Raw genomic sequence first — 27283 nt, forward strand, 5'->3', positions numbered from 1 at the left:
ATTTCAAGAATCTGGGTTTATTTTAAAAGGAAATATGACACACTTAACACCTCCTTTTTCATATTAATATAATTCATTAAACTTTTAAATGTTTGAATTGCCCATAAAAGGCTTTATATAAGAAAGGCGAAAGATACTAAAGGGACATTTAAACAGAAAATTCGAAACGTCATGGCTAACAAAGGAAAAGACAAACAGACAAACAACAGTGCAAAAACACAACATAGACAATTAAAGGCTGAGCAAGATACCAAAGGGACATTTAAACAGAAAATTCGAAACGTCATGGCTAACAAAGGAAAAGACAAACAGACAAACAACAGTGCAAAAACACAACATAGACAATTAAAGGCTGAGCAACACAAACGACATCAAAACTGCGGATGATCTCATGTTATCCAAAGGAGACGTAGAACCTGCTCCACATATGGCACCCATTATCCTGCTCATCATAGTAAAACTTCGGTGATAAGTAATAAGTCTGACCCGGAAGTCACATTAGAAGAAAAGGGGACGGTATTGTAAATACAACAATTTTGAATATCCGTCGTCATATGTGAAACAGATATTCCATAACGGTCAACCAACTCTTGATTGCGTCTGTGTAATTTAAGAAGGAATGGTTTCAATTTCATTACTTGAAACTCTTGGTTTTATAGCTTCCTTCTGATCAGCAACTCTCTATCACTTTAAACCATAATAGGAAATACAAGCCCTGAAATATCGTATCAATTTGGAGATATATACTCCGTATACAGGGTGTTGATCGTTGCTACGTAATCACGGAAAGATACCAATTGGGAAACTAAAATTTCTTACCGTAAAAACGGCCCTCAGTGTCAATTTCTAGATATGTGATTTAATATATGAGGCAGAGTTTATTGTATCTGTTGTATCCTTTATCAAAAGTTCGATTGGATAGATGCGATTAGCATATTCACCAAATTTTGAATAATTTAGTGAAAGAACATCATGTATATTGCGGAAAGTAAAGTTAAATTAGGCAACTAAGTTTTTTCTTCCTATAAGCTATAATTGGCGTATAATTATATAAAAAAGACTATAGCTATAATGTCGTTGTTGAGTCGTTGATCTTTACTTGGGTATTGTATTGCAATTCCCTTACTGATGTTCAAGTGTTTGTTTGAATTTTTTTATTCATTATTTCATTATATATATATTTAGCATCACAATCCTTTACAAATATATGTTGTGTAATACGATAGGCTATTTTATTCCCGTCTTGTTGGTGGTGATGAAATACACACTAAATATATCAGTGTAGAATTGCATAATTTTACATCAGCAGATTCAGTGCATAGAACTGGCAGTCAGCGACTGCGTGTATTCTTAAATGATAAAGTTTTGTTTGTATTTGTGTGTTTATATAGTAAAGCACCATTACACTTTTTTCCTGTTATTTCTTTTTTGTACCTTTGCTTTTCCACTGACCAAAATTGAAAGAAAAGTTGGAAATCTGAAGAAAGTGCAGTGTAAAAAGCAGAAATTCGGTGATGGTGAGCTTTGGTGGTAGAACTTTGATTACCTTTGCTAGATTTCCTCGCATTTTTTTATCAGGGTTTAGAGATTAGCATTGTCGTAGAGAAACCTGTCTATTGTTTAAGTTCATATGACCTTACGACTTATAAAAGTACGTAATGCTTTAAATTATCAGTAAATATTCGCGATTGAAGCCATATGACTCATCAAATTTATTAAAAACAAATATGTTCCATATACTTGAAAGGCTAATAATCACTATAAAACACATATATTTTGTTTGACACAGAACTATTTTTAATTAATAATGGTTATGTTTAATAAACTGTTTAAACAGTATTATTTCATTTTTTTTTATTAATAATGATTATTCTTTAATAAACTGTTAAAAGTTAAATTATCCTCAACTCTGGATATACATTAATTGTCGAAATGTTCATATGGTGCAGTAAGCTTGGAACTGTCTATGTTACAAACTATATTTTTTTTTAGATTTTATATGTACAGAAATATTAAAACTACGTTTACACCCTGTTGAGTAGGACCTCCACGAATATCATTCCTGCAAACAGTATATGCATGTGTCCAACATTTCCTGTAAATAACATGAAAGTATTTTTTTATTTTGGAGATATGTGATTACATAAAGAATTATAAATCAGGATGTAGACCTGTTACGTTGAATATAACAGTCAGTCGTGTCCCAAATAAAATGTAGAACATACAAAAACGCCTCTTATATTAAACTAAATCAATTTAAAATGATAGTTGCCATTTTAAAATGCGTACCTCCTTTTTTACTTCAATATTAATAGAATAATCAATAATGGGTAGATGACAATATTTTTATTCCGACAAATACGAGCAAACAACTCGGAGGATATTGGCTAGTTTTTGCTTTAATATGTTTACATACCCCTTCCCAACAAACACAACGTTTCATAAGGTTATCAATTAACCATTAACATGGAGATGAAATAAGTTGATTAAATAAAAATAGCACAAAATTGACATATTTAATAAATTGAATAATATAACAAATTTGAAATTAATCAATGCATAACATATTTTTACCTCTATGACAACATTAAAATTGTAATGATAAATTGGATTCTTTTCAATTCAATTTGAAAGGAACAAAATCTTAATTTATTTATATGTTTTGAAATTTGACTCAGCAGAGATAATCAGAAATATCTAGATAAATATTAAAGCTGGGAGAGGTTATATCGTTGCATAAAAAGGACGCTTAGCCTGTCGACGCACCCCCTCACGCTCCTTTAGGGAATCAATGGACTGCCTCATTTTGCTGTTACAAATGTGCTCTGAATAAATCTTGCTTTCGATGTACAGATTTGAATAATGGTTAATTTATGTCACCTGATTCAATGACGGATTTTTTTGACAGCTCTGCAGAGCAATGAAGACTGGTCTAGCTATATTATATTAAGATTAATATCAAATAAACGTATGCATATACCTATTAATTTAGTTTATACATGTATTTTAATTTTCTCATATGATACTGTGATTCGATATAATAGGCTAGTAATGACTTCAAACATTAGATAGATTCATATTTAAAAAAAAAGGTTGGCATATAATATGGATAATAAGTATTGTATATTATCAAGCAACATGATTTGGTTGACCTTTTCGGTTCTGGATTTTTTATCGTTGAGTTACTGTCTTACTGTCGTAAATCCCAAATACGTGTTTAAAAAAAAGCGGCTAAAGAAACCAAGTTTTACAAGTTTAATAAGTATATTACTTGTACGCTCAGGCACACATGATGTGCATCAAGATAAATCTATCATAGTATACAAATAATCCGAATTTCCATTCTCATTTTAAAAAAATAATAAATTGGCTCATGATTTGTAAAAATTCGGTGACGATACTAATGAGGGTTGTCTTCATCGCGCAGTGACATCAACCCAGTGGTTGTTAAACGTCCCAGAGAGACCAGGATTTTAATTTGGTACGTCAGTTGGTTCCCATAAGAAATATAACTGATTATAGAAGAACACGTCGTCCAAACGTAACATATATGTTGATAAAAAAAAAAGAATAGTTAATATTCAAACTTACCTTTCTCGTTTGTAGCATTATTTGCATTATTTGCGAGGTTTTCTACAATATATAATTGATGATTATAGCAATGAGTGAGCATTTATCGAATGCGGGTTGTTTTTGCATTACAAACAAGAATTGTATCCTTCCGTAATGTTATGCTTTTCGCCAAAAAATAATCTAAGAAGATTGAGTCTCAAAACCAAATAAAAGAAGGACGAAAGATACCAGAGGTACAGTCAAACTCATAGATTGAAAATAAACTGACAAAAGTTGAAAAGCAAACAAAACCAAAATTTCTCACAAGATGTGACAAATACGGATAATGATTTCTATGTGCTTGGGTGTTATTACTTTAATGGTTTGAAATTTAATAGAAAATAAACACTGCAATGGTATTTCATGTTGACGTAAACGTTGTGATTATTGGAATGGTGGTACTAATGCGGACAAAAACTTCAAAGTAAGTAGCATTGACCGAGTACCTATAAACAAAATCATCAAAGATAATTGGTTTATATAATTGTATTTGCTAGACCTAACTATGGCTCAAACGTTCTATGACCGGGGGGAAACATTTAAGCGTTTCAAAATTTGTATACAAGTTATAAACGTTAGGAAAAATACTGAAAATAATCATAGCAATGATATGACTACTAGGATTTTGAAACCCTCGAGGACGAAACGTCAACCAGCAGTGACATCAACCCAGTGGTTGTTAAACTTCCCAAAAATGCAATTATTTTTATTTGGTACTTCAGTTGGTTCCCATAAGATTTATTACTGATTATAGAAGAACACGTCGTCCAAACGTAACATTTGTTTTAATAAAAAAAAAACAAAACAAGAATCGTTTATATTCATACTAACCTTTTTCGTTTGTTGCATTATTGGCATTATTTGCGTAGTTTTCTACATTATAAAATTGATGATTTTGGCAATGAGTTGGCATTAATCGAATGCGGGTTTTTTTTTGCATTTCAAATAAAAATTGTATCCTTCCTTAATGTTATGATTTTCACCCAAAATTAATCTGAGTAGATTGAGTCTCAAAACAAAATAAAAATAACTTCAAAGTCAGTAGCATTGACCGAGTACCTATAAAAAAATCATCAAAGATAATTGGTTTATAATTGTGTTTGCTAGACCTAACTTTGGCTCAAACGTTCTATTACCGGGGGAAAACATCTAAGCGTTTCAAAATTTGTATACACGTTGTAAACGTTGAAATAAAAAACAGAAAATAATTATAGCAATGATATGACTACAAGGATGGTGATATCCTCGAGGACGAAACGTCCACTAGCAGTGATATCAACCATAATAGAAAAAAAAAACACGTCGTCCAAACGTAACATATATGTTGATAAAAAAAACCAAGAATCGTTAATATTCAAACTTACCTTTCTCGTTTGTAGCATTATTTGCATTATTTGCGTGGTTTTCTACAATATCTGTAATACTAAAATTACGAGGTCCAATTTGTCAGTCGTCATCACGTAAAAACGATGAATCAAAGAATTCAACTTTATATATAATTAATATAGTACAATGCTGTTGATTAAAAATTACACCACTCCAGACCCTTTTGTTTTCCGCATAATTAATATTGCCAATAATTAAGAAGTTCAGGGTCGAATCCGATACCGATACCAATAGTATATTCACCTGTTACCTATTAACTTATCTGTACGTTCCGCATCTGACAGGCGCACCACCAAATGCTGTATTTAAGATTTTGCTATATACACGGGTCGTAATAACAGGGTTGACACAACTAAATTCAATCATTGTCACATTGTTCCCGATTGTAGTATTTTAATCGGTATGACTTTCTAAGATGACAATACGAATAATAAAAATCTGGACTTAGAATAAGGCGTATAGGTACAGCATGTACAGTTTTCAATTTGTTAGCCGAAATGGCGTCAAACAGCGAATCAAAGAATTCAACTTTATTTATAACTCATAAAGGACAATGCTGTTGATTAAAAAATACTCCTTTCCAGGCCATTTTGTTTTCCAAATAAATAATAGTACCAATAATTGATAAGTTCCAGGTCGACGGGTTCAAACGGAAAGATGTTGAAAGCAGAGAAAACTGTGCATCTCATAATCGGCATGACTTTATCAGATGACAATACCAATACTAAAATAAGGCTTACGCATAGTTATATTCTTTAATTCCGTCACAGACCCGCGATATCACGGGTGTGTTCTAGTATAATTGATGATTATAGCAATGAGTGAGCATTTATCGAATGCGTTTTTTTTTACATTACAAATAAGAATTGAATCATTCCTTAATGTTATGCTTTTCACCCAAAATTAATCTGAGTAGATTGAATCTCGAAACCAAATGTGTAAGTTAAATTCTAGGTAATATGTCTATACTGCTGTATGATCTGTCATATTGGTGGATAGAGAAAGCCATATTCAGCGTTTTTGGGTGAGTTTAGTCTAACATTCATCTCTATTTACTTATTTGGACTTTAAATACAACTTGTTTCTATGTGAATGTATAAAAGATATTTAATAATAATAAGTAGCTTAAATTCTTTTGAAATGACTTACAATAAAGTATGTATTTAACGTAAGGAGAAACATCACGTTTCTCCCTTTGGAGCGCGTTGAAACCTAGTATAAAAAGAAGATGTGGTATGATTGACAATGAGACATCGCTCCACAAGAGACCAAATGACACAAAAATAAACAACAGCTGGAAGTCACCGTACGGCCTTCAACAATGAGCAAAGCCCATACCGCATAGTCAGCTATAAAAGGCCACGATATAAGAAATGTAAAAAATTCAAACGAGAAAATCAAGGCCTTATTTATGTACAAATAATAAACGAAAAGCAAATATGTAACACATCAACAAACGACAACCACTGAATTACTGGCTCCTGACATTTGACTGGCACATACATACAGAAAGTTGTGGGGTTAAACATGTTGGCGGAATCCCAACCACCCCCTTACTATATAGACAGTGGTGTAACAGTACAACATAAGAACGAACTATAACAATCAGTTGAAAAAGGCTGGATACCAATAGAAATACATTTATCAAAAACACAGAGTGGACGTGGTTGGGCACGTGCATATCCCAACAACAAAAATACACTATTAAGTACTTATTCGCAATTACTGAAAGCTAGTTCAAATCCGCTAACAACTAATAAAAAATTCTTACATCAAAGACTAAATCATTAATCACTACGCATTCAACATCCAATGGATTTAGTGTAAAGACGTCATAAACAGTCAGAGAAAAAAATTGACCTTGTGCAGTGCCAAGATACAGGTATCGACAGTTTGAAGATCCATAAATGTGTATTTGTATATAACAATAATATTAAGTTTGCTTTTAATTTACTGAAAACAAAATCAATATTAATACCAATCAAAACAATATTCAATGATCCAATTACAGTGTTAGATTGTTAACCTTTTAGAATAAGTGTATTTAAGGTAGATCATAAGTAAATGTTTTTTTGAGACAGAATTTTCTTATAATTTGACAACATGGAGATTTTCCTATGCTTTTTTCAAAAATACAATAAAAAGTATGGGTCACCGTGCTATTTTGCAAACTATGAGTCGTTGAAAATTGCCTAAATTTGGTTAGTTTGTTCATGAATAAACACATAACAGTCCTTAAAAAAAAAAGAATTTTGAAATAAGTTGTGAGAAGGTTGGTTTTATAATATGTTTTAAGAAAATAAAAAGAAAACATGGTGTCACCGAACTTGTTTTCTTGCCACAAGTAAAAATAAAAAATTTCCCTATTAGCCCCGTATAAATTTTGTGCTAAAAGAGTTATCTCCCCTTAAATGGCTCATTTGAAAAAAATGATTTTAAAAACCAAAAAGGTTGATATTTTTTAATATATTTTGAATAATACAATAAATTAGCAAGTTTTCTTTATATAAATAAACAGTCTAACCATTAAATTGCAAATCTGTTTCCAAATTTGCTGATTTAGGCAAATAACTAGACCGATTTTGTACTGTGATTGTACAATCCAAGCTGGCGGTATACCATGAATCTACCTTAAATGATATATAAGTTTACTAGGATCGTTACTAAATTTTCGGGCACTGTAATTAACATTTCCGTAAAAATGAGGATGTGCTATCCCGTTTGAAATAAGTTTTCCACAGGTACAACCAAACTTCAAAACCAAATAATTATATCTATGGAAGAATTTAGTAAAGGTTTCAAGTAATTTGTGGTAACGAAATCCTTGGCTTATTAAAGTACGCGTTATACATAGATTACGTTCGTTAAAATCAAAAACGTCACACCAGACACAGGCATAGCAAACAAGTTGTGAAATATAAACACCGTAAGATTGTCCAAACGGAACATCACCATCCAAAAAGGGAAAATTAACAATAGGAAACGAAAAATCATCCTTTTTGTCGTAAATTTTCAAGAAATGACTTTGAACCATGGAGTCAGTAAATTTGTTCAGGGATAGTTCATTCAGATTCATCACTTCAATTGCTGATTTGATATTGCATTTCATCCATTTATTTGTAATTTTTCACGCAACTTCATAGTAAAAGTGTCGCAGTCCTTTTGGGAAATTGCATTGTCTATATTTACGAAAATGCAGCCTAAAAGAAGTGATAATGTAACGAATGTTATAAAAGGAAAAGGTATCGAATAATGAATACGAGACCAACTTGAAAGCCATGCTTAACGGCTGTTTGATTACTGCATACAACATGAAACTCACAGAGAAACGCTTCCACTAGGATTACACGGGTGTCATTTGGTTTAACGAGAGAAATGATCGTGAAAATATCTAACGGCGGTAAAGTATTGAGAGACGATCGTGAAAGCTCTGGTAACGGATCGTGAAAGACATTAAATGTAAATTCTAGGTTAGAATCTTCATAAAAATCGCTTAATTTTCAAAATGCGGAACAAATATGTCTGTCAAAATTGTAATCCTGGTACCTTTGATAACTATGAACTTCCTCAACATAACTGTGAAATAAGATAAAGAAAATATGCAGTACTTTATGAAAAAACACAAAAGGCGTAATGCATGTCTATGAAATTAATTACAAATAACACGCTTTTTGTACCTATAATGGTCATCTTTCAGTTTATTATGATATATTTGAAATTTAATCTTTGGTGTATCTGATAGTACAGTAAAATTAAAGTATGTGCTTCCCTTAAAAGCATTAATTTGTTAATGAAAACCTTGAATTTGTTGAATTTCCATCAAACTTGATCGTGAAAGATCAGGCAACGCATTCTTTTGATCGTCAAAGATAATGCGTGACCAGACTTAATACTAGTAATCAGAAATCAATATTTCTTTTACCATTTGATAAACCTGGAACTGGTTGAAGCCTGTAACTATTTTGATAAAGCTATTATTTTTTTCTATTTAACACTTTACCTCGAAAGTTAAAAAAGCAACAACTAAAAACGTGTCTAAATAAGTGTGAAAGATTCAGCTCTGAGAATCGGTTAAGTGCAATTCAGGCAGACCGACACTATTGCCAATAATATGGATATGCAACGTTTAAACCATAATAATATCCATCAAACATAAAAATACAGCAAAACAGCATCTTTCAGAGTAATTTGAGATTGAACGATAACCAACATTTTGTGCAACAGTACTTTCTTAAGTTCTTTATATATAACGCAGATGTGGATTGGTTTAACTATATACTACAGACTATAGAATACCATAGCGCAAATGATGTAATGTCTCGTCTGCTTTACTTATGATAGTATATTTGTTGAACGTCTATAATATCAAGGGTTTTACTAGAAGTGTCAAATGCGCTTAAGATTTTCCATGGTTCATAAAACGAGTTCAAGGTCAGATGAACCATGTCATACAGATCTCTACAAATATCCCGTACACCAAATAAATTTGTTCCGATCCTTACAGTGCCTTAGAAACTGACAAATGTAAAAGTTATGTTTGGCAATTAATTTCGGACCATAAGGTCAAAAGTATATGAACCCTGACCGACAGCCAGACATAGACATCTTACTATCATTAAATATATCAAATACAATTGACGTCATCATGGTCATATATGAAACATGCAGACAGACATGTACACCATACACGAAATACCTTGGCGCTATAGCATACAGGTATATATTCAAAAGGTTACATAACATAAAATGAACATTGCCGAGTGATGCATAATAATGAGTTCGATGTTATTTGAAACCTTGCAGAAGTAAAAAATGTACACCTTACAATCATAACAACAGACAGATTTCCTAAAGCTTAACGAATCCGCGATACGGACTTGACTACAAAAATGAATCTTCATTCATGAAATGAGGCAAATTCGGGGTCAGGTGAGTCCTGTCTGACGGACATGTAGTTTATAGGATCCAGTATACAAAATGTGGGTATCCTATAAGTCGTGATAAGTGAGTACTTCACATGACAATTAAAAGCTTCATCCTACAATCATCAATCTATTTTTCATTTCATTTTCTGAAAATATATATACTTTGAAATGCTTAAACCTATTGAGGATGTTGACCTATCTAGCTTTTCTCCATACCAATAACAAATATTAATTATGATATAATTTGAACGTCTTCGTAGCATCAGATCTTTCACGATCCTTTTCACGATCTTCAAAAATGCGGTACGTGATCTTTCACGATCCGAAAAATCATGTTTTGTGTAAATAGTTCTTTATTTACCAAGTTTTAGATTATGTTTATACAAAATAACCATAAGAACCATTTGATTAATTCAAATAGAATGTCCTTATTCGGATAAAAGTAGTTGTTCTACTCGAATTTGTGAAAAAAATCATGTTTGTTTACATTTTTTATGTAATTGAAATGTCGAGAAGAAATCTGCCTTTTGTTGTTTTGTAATAACTATGTACTTTTAAAACTGGATATTCTCACATACTGCATGATCATAATGTTGAACCATTTTGACAGACAGTTTTGTTTTGTCGTAAATATGTCTGTGTTATTAATTAAATTAGAATATTTATTGACCTTTCATATGTCTTCTCGATTAAATGTCTTTCATGATCCGTTACCAGAGCTTTCACGATCGTCTCTCAATACTTGATCGCCGTTTGGTATTCTTTCACGATCATTTCTCTCGTTAAACCGAATGACACCCGTGGATTAGAACTACATACCAAATACAACGAACAAATGATACTTTCTTCTCGATTGACATCGAGGTTCAAAAAAGATTTCGTTTAATATTTTCGATGAGAAACTACGAACCCTGGTTTTATATTCAGTTCATACGAATAAGTACTTACTTATAATTTTCACACCGTATATTGTACCATAAGCTGACTCAATTGCAAATACTATTTCTGGTACGGCATTAAGTTTGTTTTTCTGTATCCTGTATATTCCGGTGTTAATATTACTAGCATATAAGTAAGATCCGTACACATCAATCCCCATAACAACAATTCGCGTGCCTATGTATCCCAATGGTCTTACGTCTATAGAAAGTGTTTTAACATCTGAGCCGACAATTGTTGAAGACTTAATATGGTACAATGCAGCATCGGTCCAATATAATCTTTTCGCGTCCATGTCTGTGTATATAAATAAATTATATTTAGAGCGTATGTTACCTTTTCTGGAATAACCTTCATTATATATTATTTGACAAAATACAATTTAGAAAAGCCCGAAAAAAGAATAGATAGTAAAAGAAGAAAAAAAAAACAGCCAAATTAAACGTTGATGTTTGATTAGAATGAAAAATAAATGACACAGCCAATATGAATGGTGACAGTTGTAGGTAAATGATTTTATACAGTTTATTAGTTTAATATACGTTTTTAAAGTTTGAAATTATGGTCAATGACAATTCGTTGAAAAAACATAACAGCCACTAAAACGGGTATGCATATTTCATATTTCAATGGTTTATGAACATTATAAAGTGTTTTATTTTAGTTCTCGAAAAATTTAACATATTAGAAATCACATGCGTAAGTAATCAAGAAAAATCCAGATTGGACATGTGTTTTCAATAACAAAGTAAACCTAATTTCTAAAGAATAGAAACTACAATAAAATTACAATTATTTATAGAATGATATATTTTCTGCAATACACAAACATCAACTACGGATTGTCAATATTGCGGGTTTTTTTAATATATCATCTCTGTTTTGTCCGTTTTCTAGAAAACAACAGTTCAAGCTATAGAAAGACTAAAAATAGTCAGTAACTACTCTTGTATCTTATTCTTTTATAAATAACATGAGTTAGTTGATTCATTCATGGCGTTAACAGTACCGGAAAATAGTGTTTTTTTATTTGGTTTCGTTTTCGCCCTATACATTACATCAAACCTTCAAGTTGTTTTAATTTCAAAATTATCATAGCAAACTTGTTTATTCTGAACATCAAAAATATACAGTAATATCAACTTGCCAATAAACAGAATAATGGCATTGTCTTTTTTGTAACTGACTTCATCAGCTCGAATATAAGCGCGCCCTAGCGGGCTTACTTGATATCCTTGCTGATAAAGTCAGTATCAAATACAAAAATGCCATTTTTCTGTATGTATCGATAACAGTAACTTACAAAATGATTCAATTTTTTCGGACATAGGTTGGTACACTGCAGGAACAATGTAATAGGTACATGTAGATTGCCAATCATCTAAATTCTTCTCGCTTTCTATACTCGTGAAGAATGTAACTAATATAGACGGTTTGGGACATTTTTTAAATGCCGTCGTTTTAATTTTCTAGTTGCAATTTAAAATGTAATGCTTTACCTAAAGCTAAACCATATGGTGAAATCACGTCCTCACTTATTAGTGTCTGCCTGCTACTTCCATCAAATTTACATCTCTCTATGGTATGTCTGCCGTGATCACTGAAGTATAACCATCTGTAAAAATATAAACACTAAGAAACTTTAATAGTATCTCGGTTATCCAATACGTGTTCTACTACTCCGACTAGTTCCTTTTTTCATTTTGAGAAATACAAATATAGTATGCAACACTACATCCTTATTGGATTTTATGACGAAATTGATACAGCTCTTACTTTTCTGACCCCTGATTAATTAAGTGCCACAACTAGATAAACCACTTTCAATTGATTGTTATATTTGTTCCAAGAATGTTCTGCCAAATACATGTACCAAATTGAAAGCTTAATTAGCCAAACGATACACAATAGACCTTAAAATATCTTTGCTAGAAATTAAATGCCTACCTGTTAGAAATATCGATAGTAATCGTAATTGGTTTATCCAATGATTCGTTTAAAATATCAACAACATTAGAACCATCCAAGTCTGACCTTCTTATTGGCCCTCCATTTAGTTCCGCCCAATATAGGTGACCGTTTAGTGAGTCTACGGCTATTCCGATAGGCTTTGAATTTGACTGTTTTTGAGTCATAACTTCTTTAACAGAACTTTCGTTACCAGATGCACATCTCCTCCTTAAAACAAACATATGTGTATTCAAAGAATGTTTTTGAATTACTAACGAAATACCATGTATCCACAGGCAATCAACTCGCGATTTAGAAAAATGTCTGCCGGTTGCGAAATTTCGTTATATACTGATTTCTCGACTGTCAACCCCACTAAAACTTGTTATGTCGTAAATCTAAATTGATTTATCTTCACAATGGTGTATAACACGCGTACTCTTGTTGTCGTCGGAATTATCGGTAGCAATCCTACCCAAGTATGTCAATCGTAATTATTTCATCTACCGACGATGGATTGGAAATTAACGTCTCGTCTCTTTATATATCTCGGTTTCCGATTGGCCAATTTTATGGGAAAGTCTAAATGAATTTCAGATTTATCTAATCTTGTTTCATTTCCTATGCATCTTCGCTAGCCAAGGGTTACGATCCACTCCCGCTCTCTTCACCCTTGGCGGATTGAGATAATATTTCGGAGACACAAAGTAAGAATTTTTATTGGTTGCAGTAGAAACTCGCTGCATCCAATCAAAAAGCGCCTATAACATGATCACGTGTAAATGTAGAAAGTGTTTGTAAACAATTGCCACGTGTTTATTGTGCAACAAGTCTTTACATCACTAAACATACGACTATATTTAGTGACAACTTGAATGTTTTTAATCAACAAATAGAAGTTCCTGTGTATGTTTCATGCACAAATGCATGGATGTTGACGTATATTTTCGTTTCCGGTTTTACCAAGTGGGTAGTTTTTACCTCCAAATTGAAGAGTTCAAGTGCTACCATTGGTCAAGAATAATGTATTCGGAATGGGCGTGACTTTAATCTTCCGATAGATGGCGCGACATTGATATTACAAATGTTGGCTCAATCTGCCAAGGGTGAAGAGAGCAGGAGTGGATCGTAACCCTTGGCTAGCGAAGATGTTTCCTATGTAAAGTCAAGAGAGAGTCTGAATGACATCGACGTCAAGGGAAATGTTTGTCTAAAAAGGGAAACTCGTATCTTATTAAACATACCACAAATAACACTTGTTATAGTTTTTTTTACGGTATCTTATACAATTGTACTAAATGGGTGATATCAATAAGTTCTATTCAGACAAAAACTTACAGTTTTTCTGAAACAATTTTTATAATTAATCATTTACTGCGAGTTGTGTATTTACAATCCATCGTCGGTAGACGAAAAAATTACGATTGACATACTTGGGTAGGATTGCTACGTACGATTCCGACACCAAATGTAGGCGTGTTATACACAAATGTGAAGATAAATCAATTTAGATTTACGACATAACAAGTTTTAGCGGGGCTGACAGCCGAGAAATCAGCATATAACGGAATTTCGCCCCCGGCTGACATTTTTCTAAATCGCGAGTTAAGTACCTTGTGTTGTATAAAGGTATATAGGAAATTGTTTTTCTGAGACGAGTGTCGGTGCATGTATCCATGGTATCTGAAGAATTCCATTATTGACTACTAAAAAAGTAAACAAGCACAATGAAATACACTGGATAGTTGCGATTTAAAATTTTTTTATTTTCTTTATAGATTTTTGTTTATTTGCATAACGAATTCAAAGTTCTTAAAATCTCGTACATCACCTTCGACAATAATTGCTATTGAAAATCTGATTTTAAAAGCGTGTGAATCACTACTTATATATATATATGCACTTTTTAGGCGTTTATACAATTTCATCATTATGTACATGTACCGTCACTCATAACGATTCAGCGCCCGCGTTAGAAAGTTCGTTGACTAATATACAATTTTCATTTTCATTACAAACTTTTATAACAAATGCTAACAATCAACACCCTACCATCAAATTCACCCATGAAACATCTAATTCCACCATATACTTCCTTGATACATCTAGCACAAGGTATAATAAACACAGATATATACTCTAAACCTACAGATACTCATCAATACTTGTCGCCTGAAAGTTGCCATCCTCCACACTGCACGAAGAGCATTCCATACAGCCAGGCTCTCATAATAAGACGAATCTGCTCCTCTGAAGACACTGCAAAACAACGTCTTGGGCAGCTCAAAGGACATTTGAAAAGAAGGGAATATAAACACAAAAACATCAAAAATAGTTTTCAAAATGCGGAATCCATCCCCAGAAGCAGTCTGTTAACTTACAAAGAAAAACAGAAAAGTAAAAGAATCCCATGTGTGCTCACTTACCATCCATGCCTGAGAAATAGTTTCAAGACCATTCGTGATCATTCGACAGCAATCGAGAAACATTCTAAGTTATCCAAAATCTTTCCTGAGCCTCCCATGATTGCCTTCAAACAACCTAACAACCTGAGAAATATACTTGTCCGTGCTGACCTTTCTAAACCTACCCATACTGTAGGTAATTGCCAGCCTTGTGAGGATAAGCGCTGCAAATGTTGCAACCAAGTGCAGCATTCATCAACATTTCACAGTAAGACCACAGAAAAGACATACAAGATCTTCTGCAATGTCAACTGCAAAAGCTCAAACGTGATTTACGTTCTTGAGTGTCCTATATGTGGTCACCAATATGTTGGTGAATCGATGCAGCCATTTCACAAACGCCTTAATGGCCACATGAGTGACCTCACAAAAAACGTACATTCCTGTCAGTCAACACTTCAGGTTACCAGATCACAATCTGAAAGATTTTGATCACATGAATATCCTTGTGATCGAACAGGATTGTACATGGCAACATAGTCAAACAGAAAATCGGGAGAGGTTTTGGATAAAAGAACTGGGTGTCCTCCATCCAGAGGGAATCAATAGAAAGAAATAATTAAATTTACAGTCTAATGTTTATATTATGATATTCAGGATTTTGGATTAAAACCAATCGACCAAAACTTACCTGTATTATTACTGATCTATGTTTACACCTTATACATTATATATCAGTATTGTTAAAACTTATAACACTGATGAAGGCCATTTGTTGAGCCGAAATATTTGCAATTATTGTATAATTTATATCATCTGTTAAGTTTTTACACATTTGTGCGATGATATTCAACACTTTTTAGTGTTTTGTTTTCCATTTTTTTTTCTGTATTGTTACACAATCTTTTAGACTCATATAATTTTTCCTGTTTGTGTAGTATTGTCAACTTTGATGATCCAATACCTATTAAGTTTACTGGTTGGTAGATTATTATAGACTCTATATATATACCTACGACAAGGTAACACCTCCCGAAACGAAAGCTTATTTTTATAAGCTAAAGTTAGAGGAGGGGATAAGGTCTCTGTGCAATGCTAGGCGGTGTTGTCGTAGAAGTAAGAAATAAAAAGTACAGGTTCCAGCCCTGGCGCCGGGGAGGAAGTTACGAATCAAATCTACTCTACATTGTTTGGTTGATTTTCTAGGCACTTTATACATATTCTAACGCCTGGTATTTCTTAATCATAAGAAATCAGATGGACAAGGTATAATTTGCAGTTGTCACTACACATAGGCAGAGATATACACATATTAATTTACAGTGATTGTATGCTTCTAAAAATAGATTAGCATCCTGTAATTATACTGAAGAGATGAGTAGATGATCATTTATGTATACTAAAAAAGATTACTTCGTGTATTGTATCATAGATCCTTGTTTAATTCCTACGACAAGGTAACACCTACCGAAACGAAAGCTTATTTTTATAAGCTAAAGTTAGAGGAGGGGATAAGGTCTCTGCGCAATGCTAGGCGGTGTTGTCGTAGAAGTTAGAAATAAAAAGTACAGGTTCCAGGCCCGGCGCCGGGGAGGAAGTTACGAATCAAATCTACTCTAACATCGTTAGGTTGATTTGCTAGGTTTGCTAGGCACTTTATATATATATAGATTGCCTAACAATGTAATTTTAACACACTATTTAGTATGTTAATATAAGAATGTTTAAAATATTTCCAAAATGATGAAAATAAACGCAATATTTCGCTAGACCAACTAGCTTTATCAAGCGTGCATCTATCCAGGTGAAATCGGATGTGGATGATAAGAAACACTTTTGCAGCTCAACGTCTATGTTGCACTTGCTGCCTTTAAAATAAGAAAATTTTGCAGCTCAATGTCTATGAGCACTTGAATTTAGCTGCTTTGAAAATAAGAAAATGTATCACCAGCCCAGTAGTCAACACTTCGGTGTTGACATGAATATCAATAATGTGGTCGCATCTCTATAAAATTTATATTGAAGACCTTTTACGACAGTTAGAAGATTCAAATATTGGTTTATATCTAGGCACAAATTATGCAGGATGTCCTACGTGCGCAGACGATATCCTACTCTTATCTAACTTGGATGAAGAAATGCAAATCATGCTCAATGTAGTAGACTCATATTTGAAAGAACATCAATATAATATCCACCCTGAAAAGAGCGTTCTTATTAAACAAAATGAAAATTCCACAAACTCTAGGAAATCATCCATATGCTCCTGGTCTCTTTGGGATAAGTCCGTCTCAGAGACAGATAAGGCCTCACATCTAGGTATTATAAGATCATCAAAAAATGAAAATAGAATAAATGTGAAAGATCGCATTAGTTTAGCCCGAAGAACATCCTATTCACTTATGTCAACAGGTGTACATGGCACAAATGGCCTGAATCCAAGGATTTCCTATAGTATTTATAGAATCTACATATTACCCCGTCTGCTCTACAGTCTAGAAGTCTTGCCTCTTACGATCAGCCAAATCAACGACTTGGGTGACTTCCATTTATCATTCTTAAAAAATATTCAGGCTCTACCAATAAGAACAGCTTCGGCTGCAGTATTCTCACTACTGGGTGCCCTCCCTATAGAGGCCGAGCTTCACAAAAGACAATTAAGCCTTCTGCATTCAATCCTAGCATCTGAAAATCAAAATCTTAGGGATATCTTGTTGCGTCAGTACCGACTAGAAATTTGCTATGGAACTTTTCTACACAGAACAGAAAATGTCCTGCTTCAATATAGCCTACCAAGCATTGATGAGCTTCTAATATTTCTTCCAACAAAAATTAAATGGAAACAATCCGTCAGACATGCTATTAATACATTTTGAAGTAATAAATTTAGATCTTTAAGTAGAGAAAAATCAACCCTGACTAGGCTATGTACGGACATTATCAATATAGGAGAAATACATCCAGTTTGGAAAACAGCAACAGAAATTCCGGGGGATACAAAGAAAGCCATAACAAAAGCTAGAATACTAACTGGGACCTATCTTTTACAAGCAACCAAAGTTAAATTTAATATAGGAAGTACAGACCCAATTTGTCCGCTTTGCAAAATCGAGTAGGACTTTTTATGCTCCATTTAAACAGGCTGTTATAAATAAAATTGGGATTGATAAGTGGAAAACAAATTTTCAAAATAGGGAAACATTAAGCCAATTAATTGTTGACTGCAGAAAACTAGTGGTTGAATCAATTTCTAGGAATCTGTGTGATAAATTACATCAACAGAGGTTGGCTCAGATAAATTCTCTATCATAATATACACATCCATTAATCATCATATGGAATTGAGCTTTATTTCAATCCTTTTCAGAGCACAAAATAGTCGCGTACATAAATAACAGTTAGAAGTGAGAAGTACATGGAGGACAATTGTGATATAGATGTACTTAGGAATACGTTGTTGGTTCCAATAATAGACGTAATATACAGACAATTGCTGTATCAAAGTGGTAGCTGATGTTCTAAATATAGAGACATGCAGATATTTAATAGTGTCAGACCACGGTTTTACTAATTTCATAAAGTGAATCAGTGTCATTTTAGATTTTAGACTATTTTTTAACGAAGTATCAAAGTGAATAACTTTTAATACCGTCCGTGTAATATAAGCCCATCGTCTTTTTAATATATGCAATTGCGGTTTTTTTATTGTGATTTAACAAAGTGATTTTAGCGTCCGTGTAACATAAGCCCACTGTGATAATCAAAAACATTTGATGTGCTCCTAACCACAGGAGGAAGTTACTGAAAGAAGAAGAAGAAGGTCATTTAAATAAATTTCCTGTTTACAAAAGTTTGAATTTTTCGAAAAACTAAGGATTTTCTTATCCCAGGCATAGATTACCTTAGCCGTATTTGGCACAACTTTTTGGAATTTTGGATCCTCAATGCTCTTCAACTTTGTACTTTTTTTGGCTTTATAAATATTTTGATATGAGCGTCACTGATGAGTCTTATGTAGACGAAACGCGCGTCTGGCGTACTAAATTATAATCCTGGTACCTTTGATAACTATTTACACCACTGGGTCGATGCCACTGCTGGTGGACGTTTCGTCCCCGAGGGTATCACCAGCCCAGTAGTCAACACTTCGGTGTTGACATGATTATCAATAATGTGGTCATTTTTTAAATTTCCTGTTTACAAAAGTTTGAATTTTTCGAAAAACTAAGGATTTTCTTATTCCAGGCATAGATTACCTTAGCCGTATTTGGCACAACTTTTTGGAATTTTGGATCCTCAATGCTCTTCAACTTTGTACTTGTTTGGCTTTATAAATATTTTGATATGAGCGTCACTGATGAGTCTTATGTAGACGAAACGCGCGTCTGGCGTACTAAATTATAATCCTGGTACCTTTGATAACTAATTGCAGCTCAATGTGTATGTTGCACTTGGATTTAGCTACCTTAAAAATACATAATTGGTAGTTGAAGTTAGCAACGTCTATTGGCCAATATTACGGGATAAAAAGGACGATGTTTTGTTTTAAATTATTCTTTATCTTTCCTGTATCTTTTTTCGTCTTTTTCGTTAAGACCATCAGGTTCTAAAGTGTGGAGTTGGTGGATCCAAAAGTTTTCTCTTCTCCTTTTCGCCGTGGTGTCCCACTCGGTGTTGACTTCTATAATTTGGAAAGTAACATTATCAAAAGGATATTTCGTTGAACGAAGATGTCTTGTGAGAGGACAGTTTTTGTTGATTTTGTACGATGAACGATGTTTATTGAGCCGAATATTAAATTTGTCCATTGTTTCTTCCACATACTGAATGCCACAAGTGTCACACGTTAATATATAAATTGAGTTCTCCGTTTTACAGTTGGAATTAGAGTAGATGGTATAATTTTGTTTAGTAACGGAGCTGATGAAAGAACTGCTTGTATTGGCAGCTTTACAACACAAACAATTCCTTCGACCACATTGTTTGTAGCAACCGGGCGATGGATTAGGTTGCTTTGCTAATACAGATGTCACTAATTTGTCACGGATGTTTTTAGGTCTTCTGAAGGCCATGACTGGTGGTGATGAAAATACTCTTTTTAGATTTAAATCATTTTCAATAATTTTCCAATGCTTCTGAACAATGGATGACACATTTTTAAAATCAGGATGGTAAGTAACTGTATCGGTTTATTTTCACAAGCTGATACACCATCCTTCAAGAGATGTTCGACAATAAGCATGTAGACAATGACACCTTTGATTATCTCCGACCTCTTGAGAACGGAGCAAAGGCCGGACGATTCTATATGTTGCCTAAAATACATAAAACGGGCAATCCAGGTCGACCAATTGTGTCAGCGAATAGTCATCCAACTGAAAAGATATCAGAATTTGTAGACCATCATCTAAGACCTCATGTGAAAGAACTACCCTCATTCATTCAAGATACAACTGATTATCTCAAGAAAATGGAAAGCTTCAATCCTTTACCAAGCAATACTATACTTGCATCCATGGACGTGTCTTCTTTATATAACAACATTCCACAAGACGAAGGAATATCAGCCTGTGAAGAATATTGATGACATCGACTTCAAATGGAACGAAACTGCAGAACGTCTGCAAGAATTTCTCGATTTCTGTTACAACTTTCATTAATCGATAAAGTTCACATCTGAAGTTTCAAATGAGAAAATTGCGTTTCTCGACACCACCATAACTTTAGAAAACGGAGTCATGACAACCGACCTTCACACCAAAAAAAACTGATAAACACCAATTTCTCTTTCCGAAGAGTTGTCACCCGAAACACTGCTCCCGGAGCATTCCGTACAGCCAAGACATCAGGTTAAAACGGATTTGTTCATCCGAATCAAAATTAAACCATCGTTTGGGGCAACTCAGACAGCAACTCAAATCAAGAGGTTATAAGAACAAAAATATTTCAGAAGCTTTCGGTAAAGCAAACGAAAAAGACCGAACAAACCTACTTGAATACAAAGAAAAGACGGCCCACACAAATAAAATCCCGTTTGTTGTTAGCTTTCATCCTCACCTGACAAATCCTTCATCAATTATCCACAAACACTGGCGTCTTATTGAAAATGATCCTTCCTTAAAAGAGATTTTTTCCATCACCTCCCGTTATGGCTTACCGCAGACCCAAAAACCTCAAAGATATTCTAGTAACATCCAAAGTATCTAAACAGGAGATATCAACAATCGGAGGTTATAAACCATGCGGAAGGGGCAATTGTAAGTGCTGCAAAGTCGCCAACATCGAAACCCAATTCGTCAGCACAGTCACAAAGAAAAAATACAACATATTTATAACATCAAATTGCAAAATGCAAAATTGCATTTATGTTCTAACGTGTGGAACTTGCAAATTACAATATGTTGATGAAACAGAAACACCATTTAACATCCGACTAAATAACCATCGGTCATTTTATACAAAAGAAAGGAACTGCCCAATTACAAGACACCTTTTAAGAGCAGGACATGATTTTGAAAACGTCACATTTCAAAATATTGAGAAAAATCAAAATTGGAATACACAAGGAAGACAAAAAAGAGAGAGATTTTGTATGCACCAGTTACGAACTCTTGAACCTGATGGACTCAATGAGAGAGACGAAAAATGATTTAAAAGCAAATCAACACTATAATTATCTTGAAATCATACAAATTAATTTATAGAAATTCATACAATTAATCGAACATCTATTAATGTGTTAAACTTTTATTCCAACTTCATGTAGTTGTAGCTACAAACATATTTTATGCAACATCAATCAATATGCTACAATTTTTCCTCAACTCTTGTAGAGATGAAGCTACAAAAATATGTTTTTGTCATGCATCCAATTTGACCTTGAGAGACGCACACGCCTGATGAAGCTAATTTGTTTAGCGAAATGTTACGTATTTCTATTTAAAATCTATTAGAAAATTAGCGTGTTTAAGTTATATTCTTAGACATTTATATATATATATGTAGGACTCTAAAGTGCGATAGGGACGCTAAAGTACGATGGTTACGCTAAATTGCGATGGTCTACGCTAAAGTGCGATTCCTCCATACGCTAAAGTGCAATGGTCCGCGAAAGTATAGACGTAATAAACGTACTATGGATTATGACGTGAACAGTTTTTTATACAAACAAAAAATGAACATGCCGAAAGAAAAATGTAGAATATTTGATTAACTACTACCAATTGCGAAAAAATGTGAAAGCTGGGAGAACATTGCATTTCTCTCTCATTTAAATTAGGAATGTTTTAAACAAATAAATGTTTCACAATGAAGGATTTGTATTTGTAATTTACAATGACAACTTCAAGGGGAGATTTGACATTAGTGATATATATACTGTGTGAACGTCAAGTTACGCCAAGTATCCAAAAATTTGATACGCCCGAATTAAATTTTTGTTTATCGTATACAGGATATATTGATTTTTGTCACACCTAAACTACCATTTTAGCAACTATTATGTGGTCGTTCTTCTTAATTTAGAAACAATTGGTTATGCCTACCGGTAATTATAAAGCCTAGCATGTATGTTATAAAACCTTATCATACTAGCTTTTCCTTAAAGGCTATTTATCCTCATTACATCCGTGTTCTTTAAAGCTTTTAGCCCTTTAAACAATACCCTTTTGGTCCATCGCACTTTAGCGTGATAAACAATCGTACTTTAGCGAACAAACAGCCGTCGCACTTTAGCGTGACACACCATCGTACTTTAGCGGAGACCATCGCACTTTAGCGTGACCATCGCACTTTAGAGTACCATCGCACTTTAGAGTCCTACACACACACATATATATATAATGACTGAATAAATAGTCAACGATCAATCTTACAGGGCGATGGATCATGTAATATGATTCTGTACACTACTCAATATAATATATAACACGTCAAAAAGGGTACAACATCACCATTAAATAACTATAAAATCAACAAATATTAGATATTTCGGATAACAGATATCCTTCTTCAATAATAGCACGTTGTCAAACTAATCATGTCAATATATTCAAACTGAGACACTTTTTCTAAATCTTGAAATTCATACAATTTAAGCGAACACCACAGACGCTGATACAGTTTTAAAATTTCCAAACACGGCGCAAAGATTACAAAGATATGCCAAATGAAAGTAGTTATTTTCGATGTGCACTGGATGTTATAACTGCATTGAGGGCAGTCCACAAACAAAAATCAAACATTTATATTGTACGTCTCTACAACTCTACAACCGATCCATCAAACAAACACATTTAGTATTTATTACTACTCTAAATACCAGAGCAATGTTAAATCTGAAAGCACCAAATAGCTTGCGCGCTAGACCATTCGACCACCTAGGCTCCATAAATATCAAGCTTTTGGTGGTCGCGTGTTACCTTTGAAATTCCTCGTCATGCATTTAACACAGAACATTATTTATATCAGGCACTATATATGGATTTAAACCTTAAAAACTACTAACAGTAACAGTGATACCTGCTGATTGTGTTCGTATTCAGATCTGACCAGTACAGATATCCATCCTTCAAATCATAGTCAACATATGCAACAGAATTATCCATAGTATCCACAAGTATCTTCAAATTGTCACCATCCAAATCTTGCGAAAATACATGAGTGCCGTTGGAAAATAAAAGCTGTGGTGTAATACCTGAAACTAAAGTGATATGACGGCTTGTAGCGGAACAATTTTGTTTAAAGGTGCATGTACGCTTTTCAATTTTTTATGGAATAAGATAGGCTGCGGAAAATCAGTATATATCATTGGTAATGACAAAAACGATGTTATTGGTATATGCACTCAATTATTTTCTGTTGAACAGTTTATTCAGTTGCTGCGTATGAAATATACCCGAATAACAGCCACAGTGGTTGCATTCATTAAGATAAAACAAAAAACACAAAAAACACCAAAAACATAGATATTATTTATGCCTGAACAAACAGCGGATATTTAAAAGTTTGACATTAATTATAGTCTAGACTGCACTCTTTTAAAGATCGTATTTTGGCCTGTAACACTGTAGATGTTGTTTTTTTTTAATTTTTGTTTCGGTTGTTTTCTCATTGACCTATACCAAAGTCCCCTTTTTCAAATTAAATATATAAAGATTAAAGAAAAATATTTTAATTGTGTTGTTTATTATTAGGTCTTATATCATTACCAATTGTGTTTCTAATCGAAGACTACCAAACAAACTAACGTTTTGTTTTTGTTTCTTTCGATTTATTGCGTTCTGTGGATTTTTTTCTGGGAAAAGAGGCGGGTAATTGAGAGTTATGTGTTAATGACATATCCTTGGTTGTGTGTGTTTTCATTCACAACTCCTTTTAAAAGATTAAAAACGATGTAGTGCTTCACCTGTTGTATAGACACCTATCTTTTTAGGAGCCTATATGATGTCTTCTATATGTCTCGTTGCTTATATTTATCGTTGAGTTGCTTTCTCATTTACTTTTACTTCAAATTGCCTTCAGTTCCTAAATTAGATATAGCAATATACACGAGGATGCGTTCATAACATGTAAAATCAGACAGACTTGATCCTTGTTCTTTTAAGTTAAATCTAACATCAGTCTGCACAAACGTTTGCATCAAACAAGACCTGCTACTTCAAGGTCTGGTATTTTCCTTTCTAAATGTAACTACTCACATTTTCCAATATGCATATATCGAGTTTATATTAATTTAAATTATGTCATGCGTTACTGGCACACAGAAAGAACTCAATAAATTAATTCATATAAACAATAAAAGAACCAGTTCTAGCGTGAAAGTGAGCATGGTGACGTCTTTCAAATATTATGTAATATGTCAACAGCTATAGTCTAGAGTAGACGTATCGTTTGGATGGACCAAAAGCAAACCTGTCGACAAAATGACAGATCTGAGTGTCCTCAAAACTGATATGTATCCTTCAATCGATATCATGTATAAAAAGAAATATAAGATTCGTAAATTTAACGATCTGTGGACTTTTCGTAGTGTTTTTCTTGCTTTTGCAATGGCGTTATCGCTTTTTCTTCGAATCATTAGTTTTGAATGTTCTATGGGTAATTTCCGCCTCTTTTTGTTTCTCTGATGAAAATGCTTGGTGTGGAAAATGTAGAAAATGTAGTAAGTGGTAGAGAAAAAAACATTACTCACATCTACATGATCCTGAGTTTGTAAACTCTCCTTTACCTGCAATGTATAATTTTTTGTATGCTGTATTTATAAAACTCGAGTCTTACAGAAGCCTTAATTGCTCACCTGATAACGACATGCTTAATTAAAAATATACGCAATTGTGGCAGGCATCTTTCAAAAAGTAAGCAAAACTGTTGAATCCACTCTGAGAAAGTTACGGTACATTATTTATATACCACCATCTTGGATTGCAAACAAGGACAACACAGTTGTTCTAGTTCGATTTCAGTCGAAACGCGCGTCTGCCGTACCAAATTATAAGCCTGGTACCTTTGGTAACTATTTATACCACTGGGTCCATGCCTCTGATTGTGGCCGTTTCGTCCCCAGGGTAATCACCAGCCCAGTAGTCAGCACTTTCGTGTTGACATGAATATCAATTGTATATGGTTATTTTTATGAAGATACTGTTTTCAAAATTATGAATTATTCGAAATACTAAGGATTTTCTTATCCCAGGCATAGATTAGATAGATGTATTTGGCACAACCTTTTGGAATTTTTCGTAATCAATGCTCTTCATCTTTATATTTGTTTGGCTTTTTAAAAACAATTTTGATGTAAGCGTCACTGATGAGTCTTATGCAGACAAAACGCGCGTCTGGCGTATCAAATTATAAGCCTGGTACCTTTGATAACTATATAGCATTTTTATAAAGTAAGATACAGTTTTGAGCGCCCCATATCCAATATAACAAATAGTTCAAGGTATGCATTCTCTGAGGGATTACCTCAAAATAAAATGTTCAATCAGATATACTAGTATATATATGATAAGTAATTATTGGCCGTGATCAAAGTAAATCTGACAAAGCTAACTGTTACACGTTGATATAACGAAAGCCATCATATAATACACTAAATAGAAATATACATTTTAACTATGAAGAAAGTAAATAAGAAAATTAAAACAAGTCTTGGTGCCCTAAGTCAGAAACTGTTTTTTTTAGTGGTTGTTGTTTGTTGATGTGGTTCATAAGTTTTTCTTGTTTCTCAATTTTTTTTCATATGATTTAGACTGTTGGCTTTCCTACTTGAATGGTTTTACACTTATAAGTTGTCGGGTCCCTTTATAGCTTGTTGTTCGCAATGAGAAAAGGCTCCGTGTTTAAGGCCGTATTTTGACTACTAACGGTTTACTTTTTTCTAATTGTGACTTGAATGAGAAGTTGTCAGATTGGCACACATACTTCATCTTCCTATATCTAACAAGCGCCATTCTGTACTTCTTTATTACACATGTTACATGTTTGTATGTTTTTTTAGTTATTATGATTATAACACGATGTTGACTGCTGTATTATTGACATTTTTACCTATTATGTCTGTTTGTTTTGTTCACACATCGTTGTCAATATAATGGAATTTGATGCGACTGATATAAGATAATATAAGATCTCGGGGATTTCTATATAATTGTGTATTTAGTTTTCAAATGTGTGTTCTCGAGTAATAAAATAAAAAACGCATGTATGTACCAACATAAGTAAAGTTCGTTTCATTAACATTGCTGTACAGCTATACTTCATTATATACATCAGGAAAATATGTTACATTTAGCATATATTATACTCCCAACAAAAACAAAATTGGTCGAAAGGTTGATTTGGGTAACTCTGTAAACATTTGTTTAAAAAAACAACTTTAACAACATATTATATATGGCGGCGAAACACCTCCTTTCTACATTTCGTTTTATCGTAATTTTTCGTAAAACAACAAAAAGGAGTTTAGGCTTTCCTGTATGTGTATACCTGATTGCCAAATAATATTAAACCTGGTAAACCATCAAATCTAAACCAAATGGATAAGCGAAAAAAACTTGACTGGTA

The 27283-nt window shown here is 33.3% G+C and overlaps 1 protein-coding gene across 1 annotated transcript; it reads right to left on the bottom strand.

Moving 5' to 3' along the window:
- Positions 1-1821: 1821 nt before the first annotated feature.
- LOC139510620 (low-density lipoprotein receptor-related protein 8-like) lies at positions 1822-25444 on the bottom strand. The gene is made up of 8 exons (XM_071297170.1): positions 25410-25444; positions 23738-23918; positions 12810-13040; positions 12362-12477; positions 10872-11159; positions 4444-4485; positions 3592-3633; positions 1822-2095 (listed from the first exon to the last, which is right to left on the bottom strand). The coding sequence occupies exons 2-8, from the start codon at positions 23821-23823 to the stop codon at positions 2025-2027; spliced, it is 876 nt and encodes a 291-aa protein (XP_071153271.1). The 5' UTR covers positions 23824-23918; positions 25410-25444; the 3' UTR covers positions 1822-2024.
- Between the last annotated feature and the right edge of the window lie 1839 nt (positions 25445-27283).

Source organism: Mytilus edulis, chromosome 2 (assembly GCF_963676685.1).
Source record: "Mytilus edulis chromosome 2, xbMytEdul2.2, whole genome shotgun sequence".
Taxonomy (NCBI): Eukaryota; Metazoa; Mollusca; class Bivalvia; order Mytilida; family Mytilidae; genus Mytilus; species Mytilus edulis.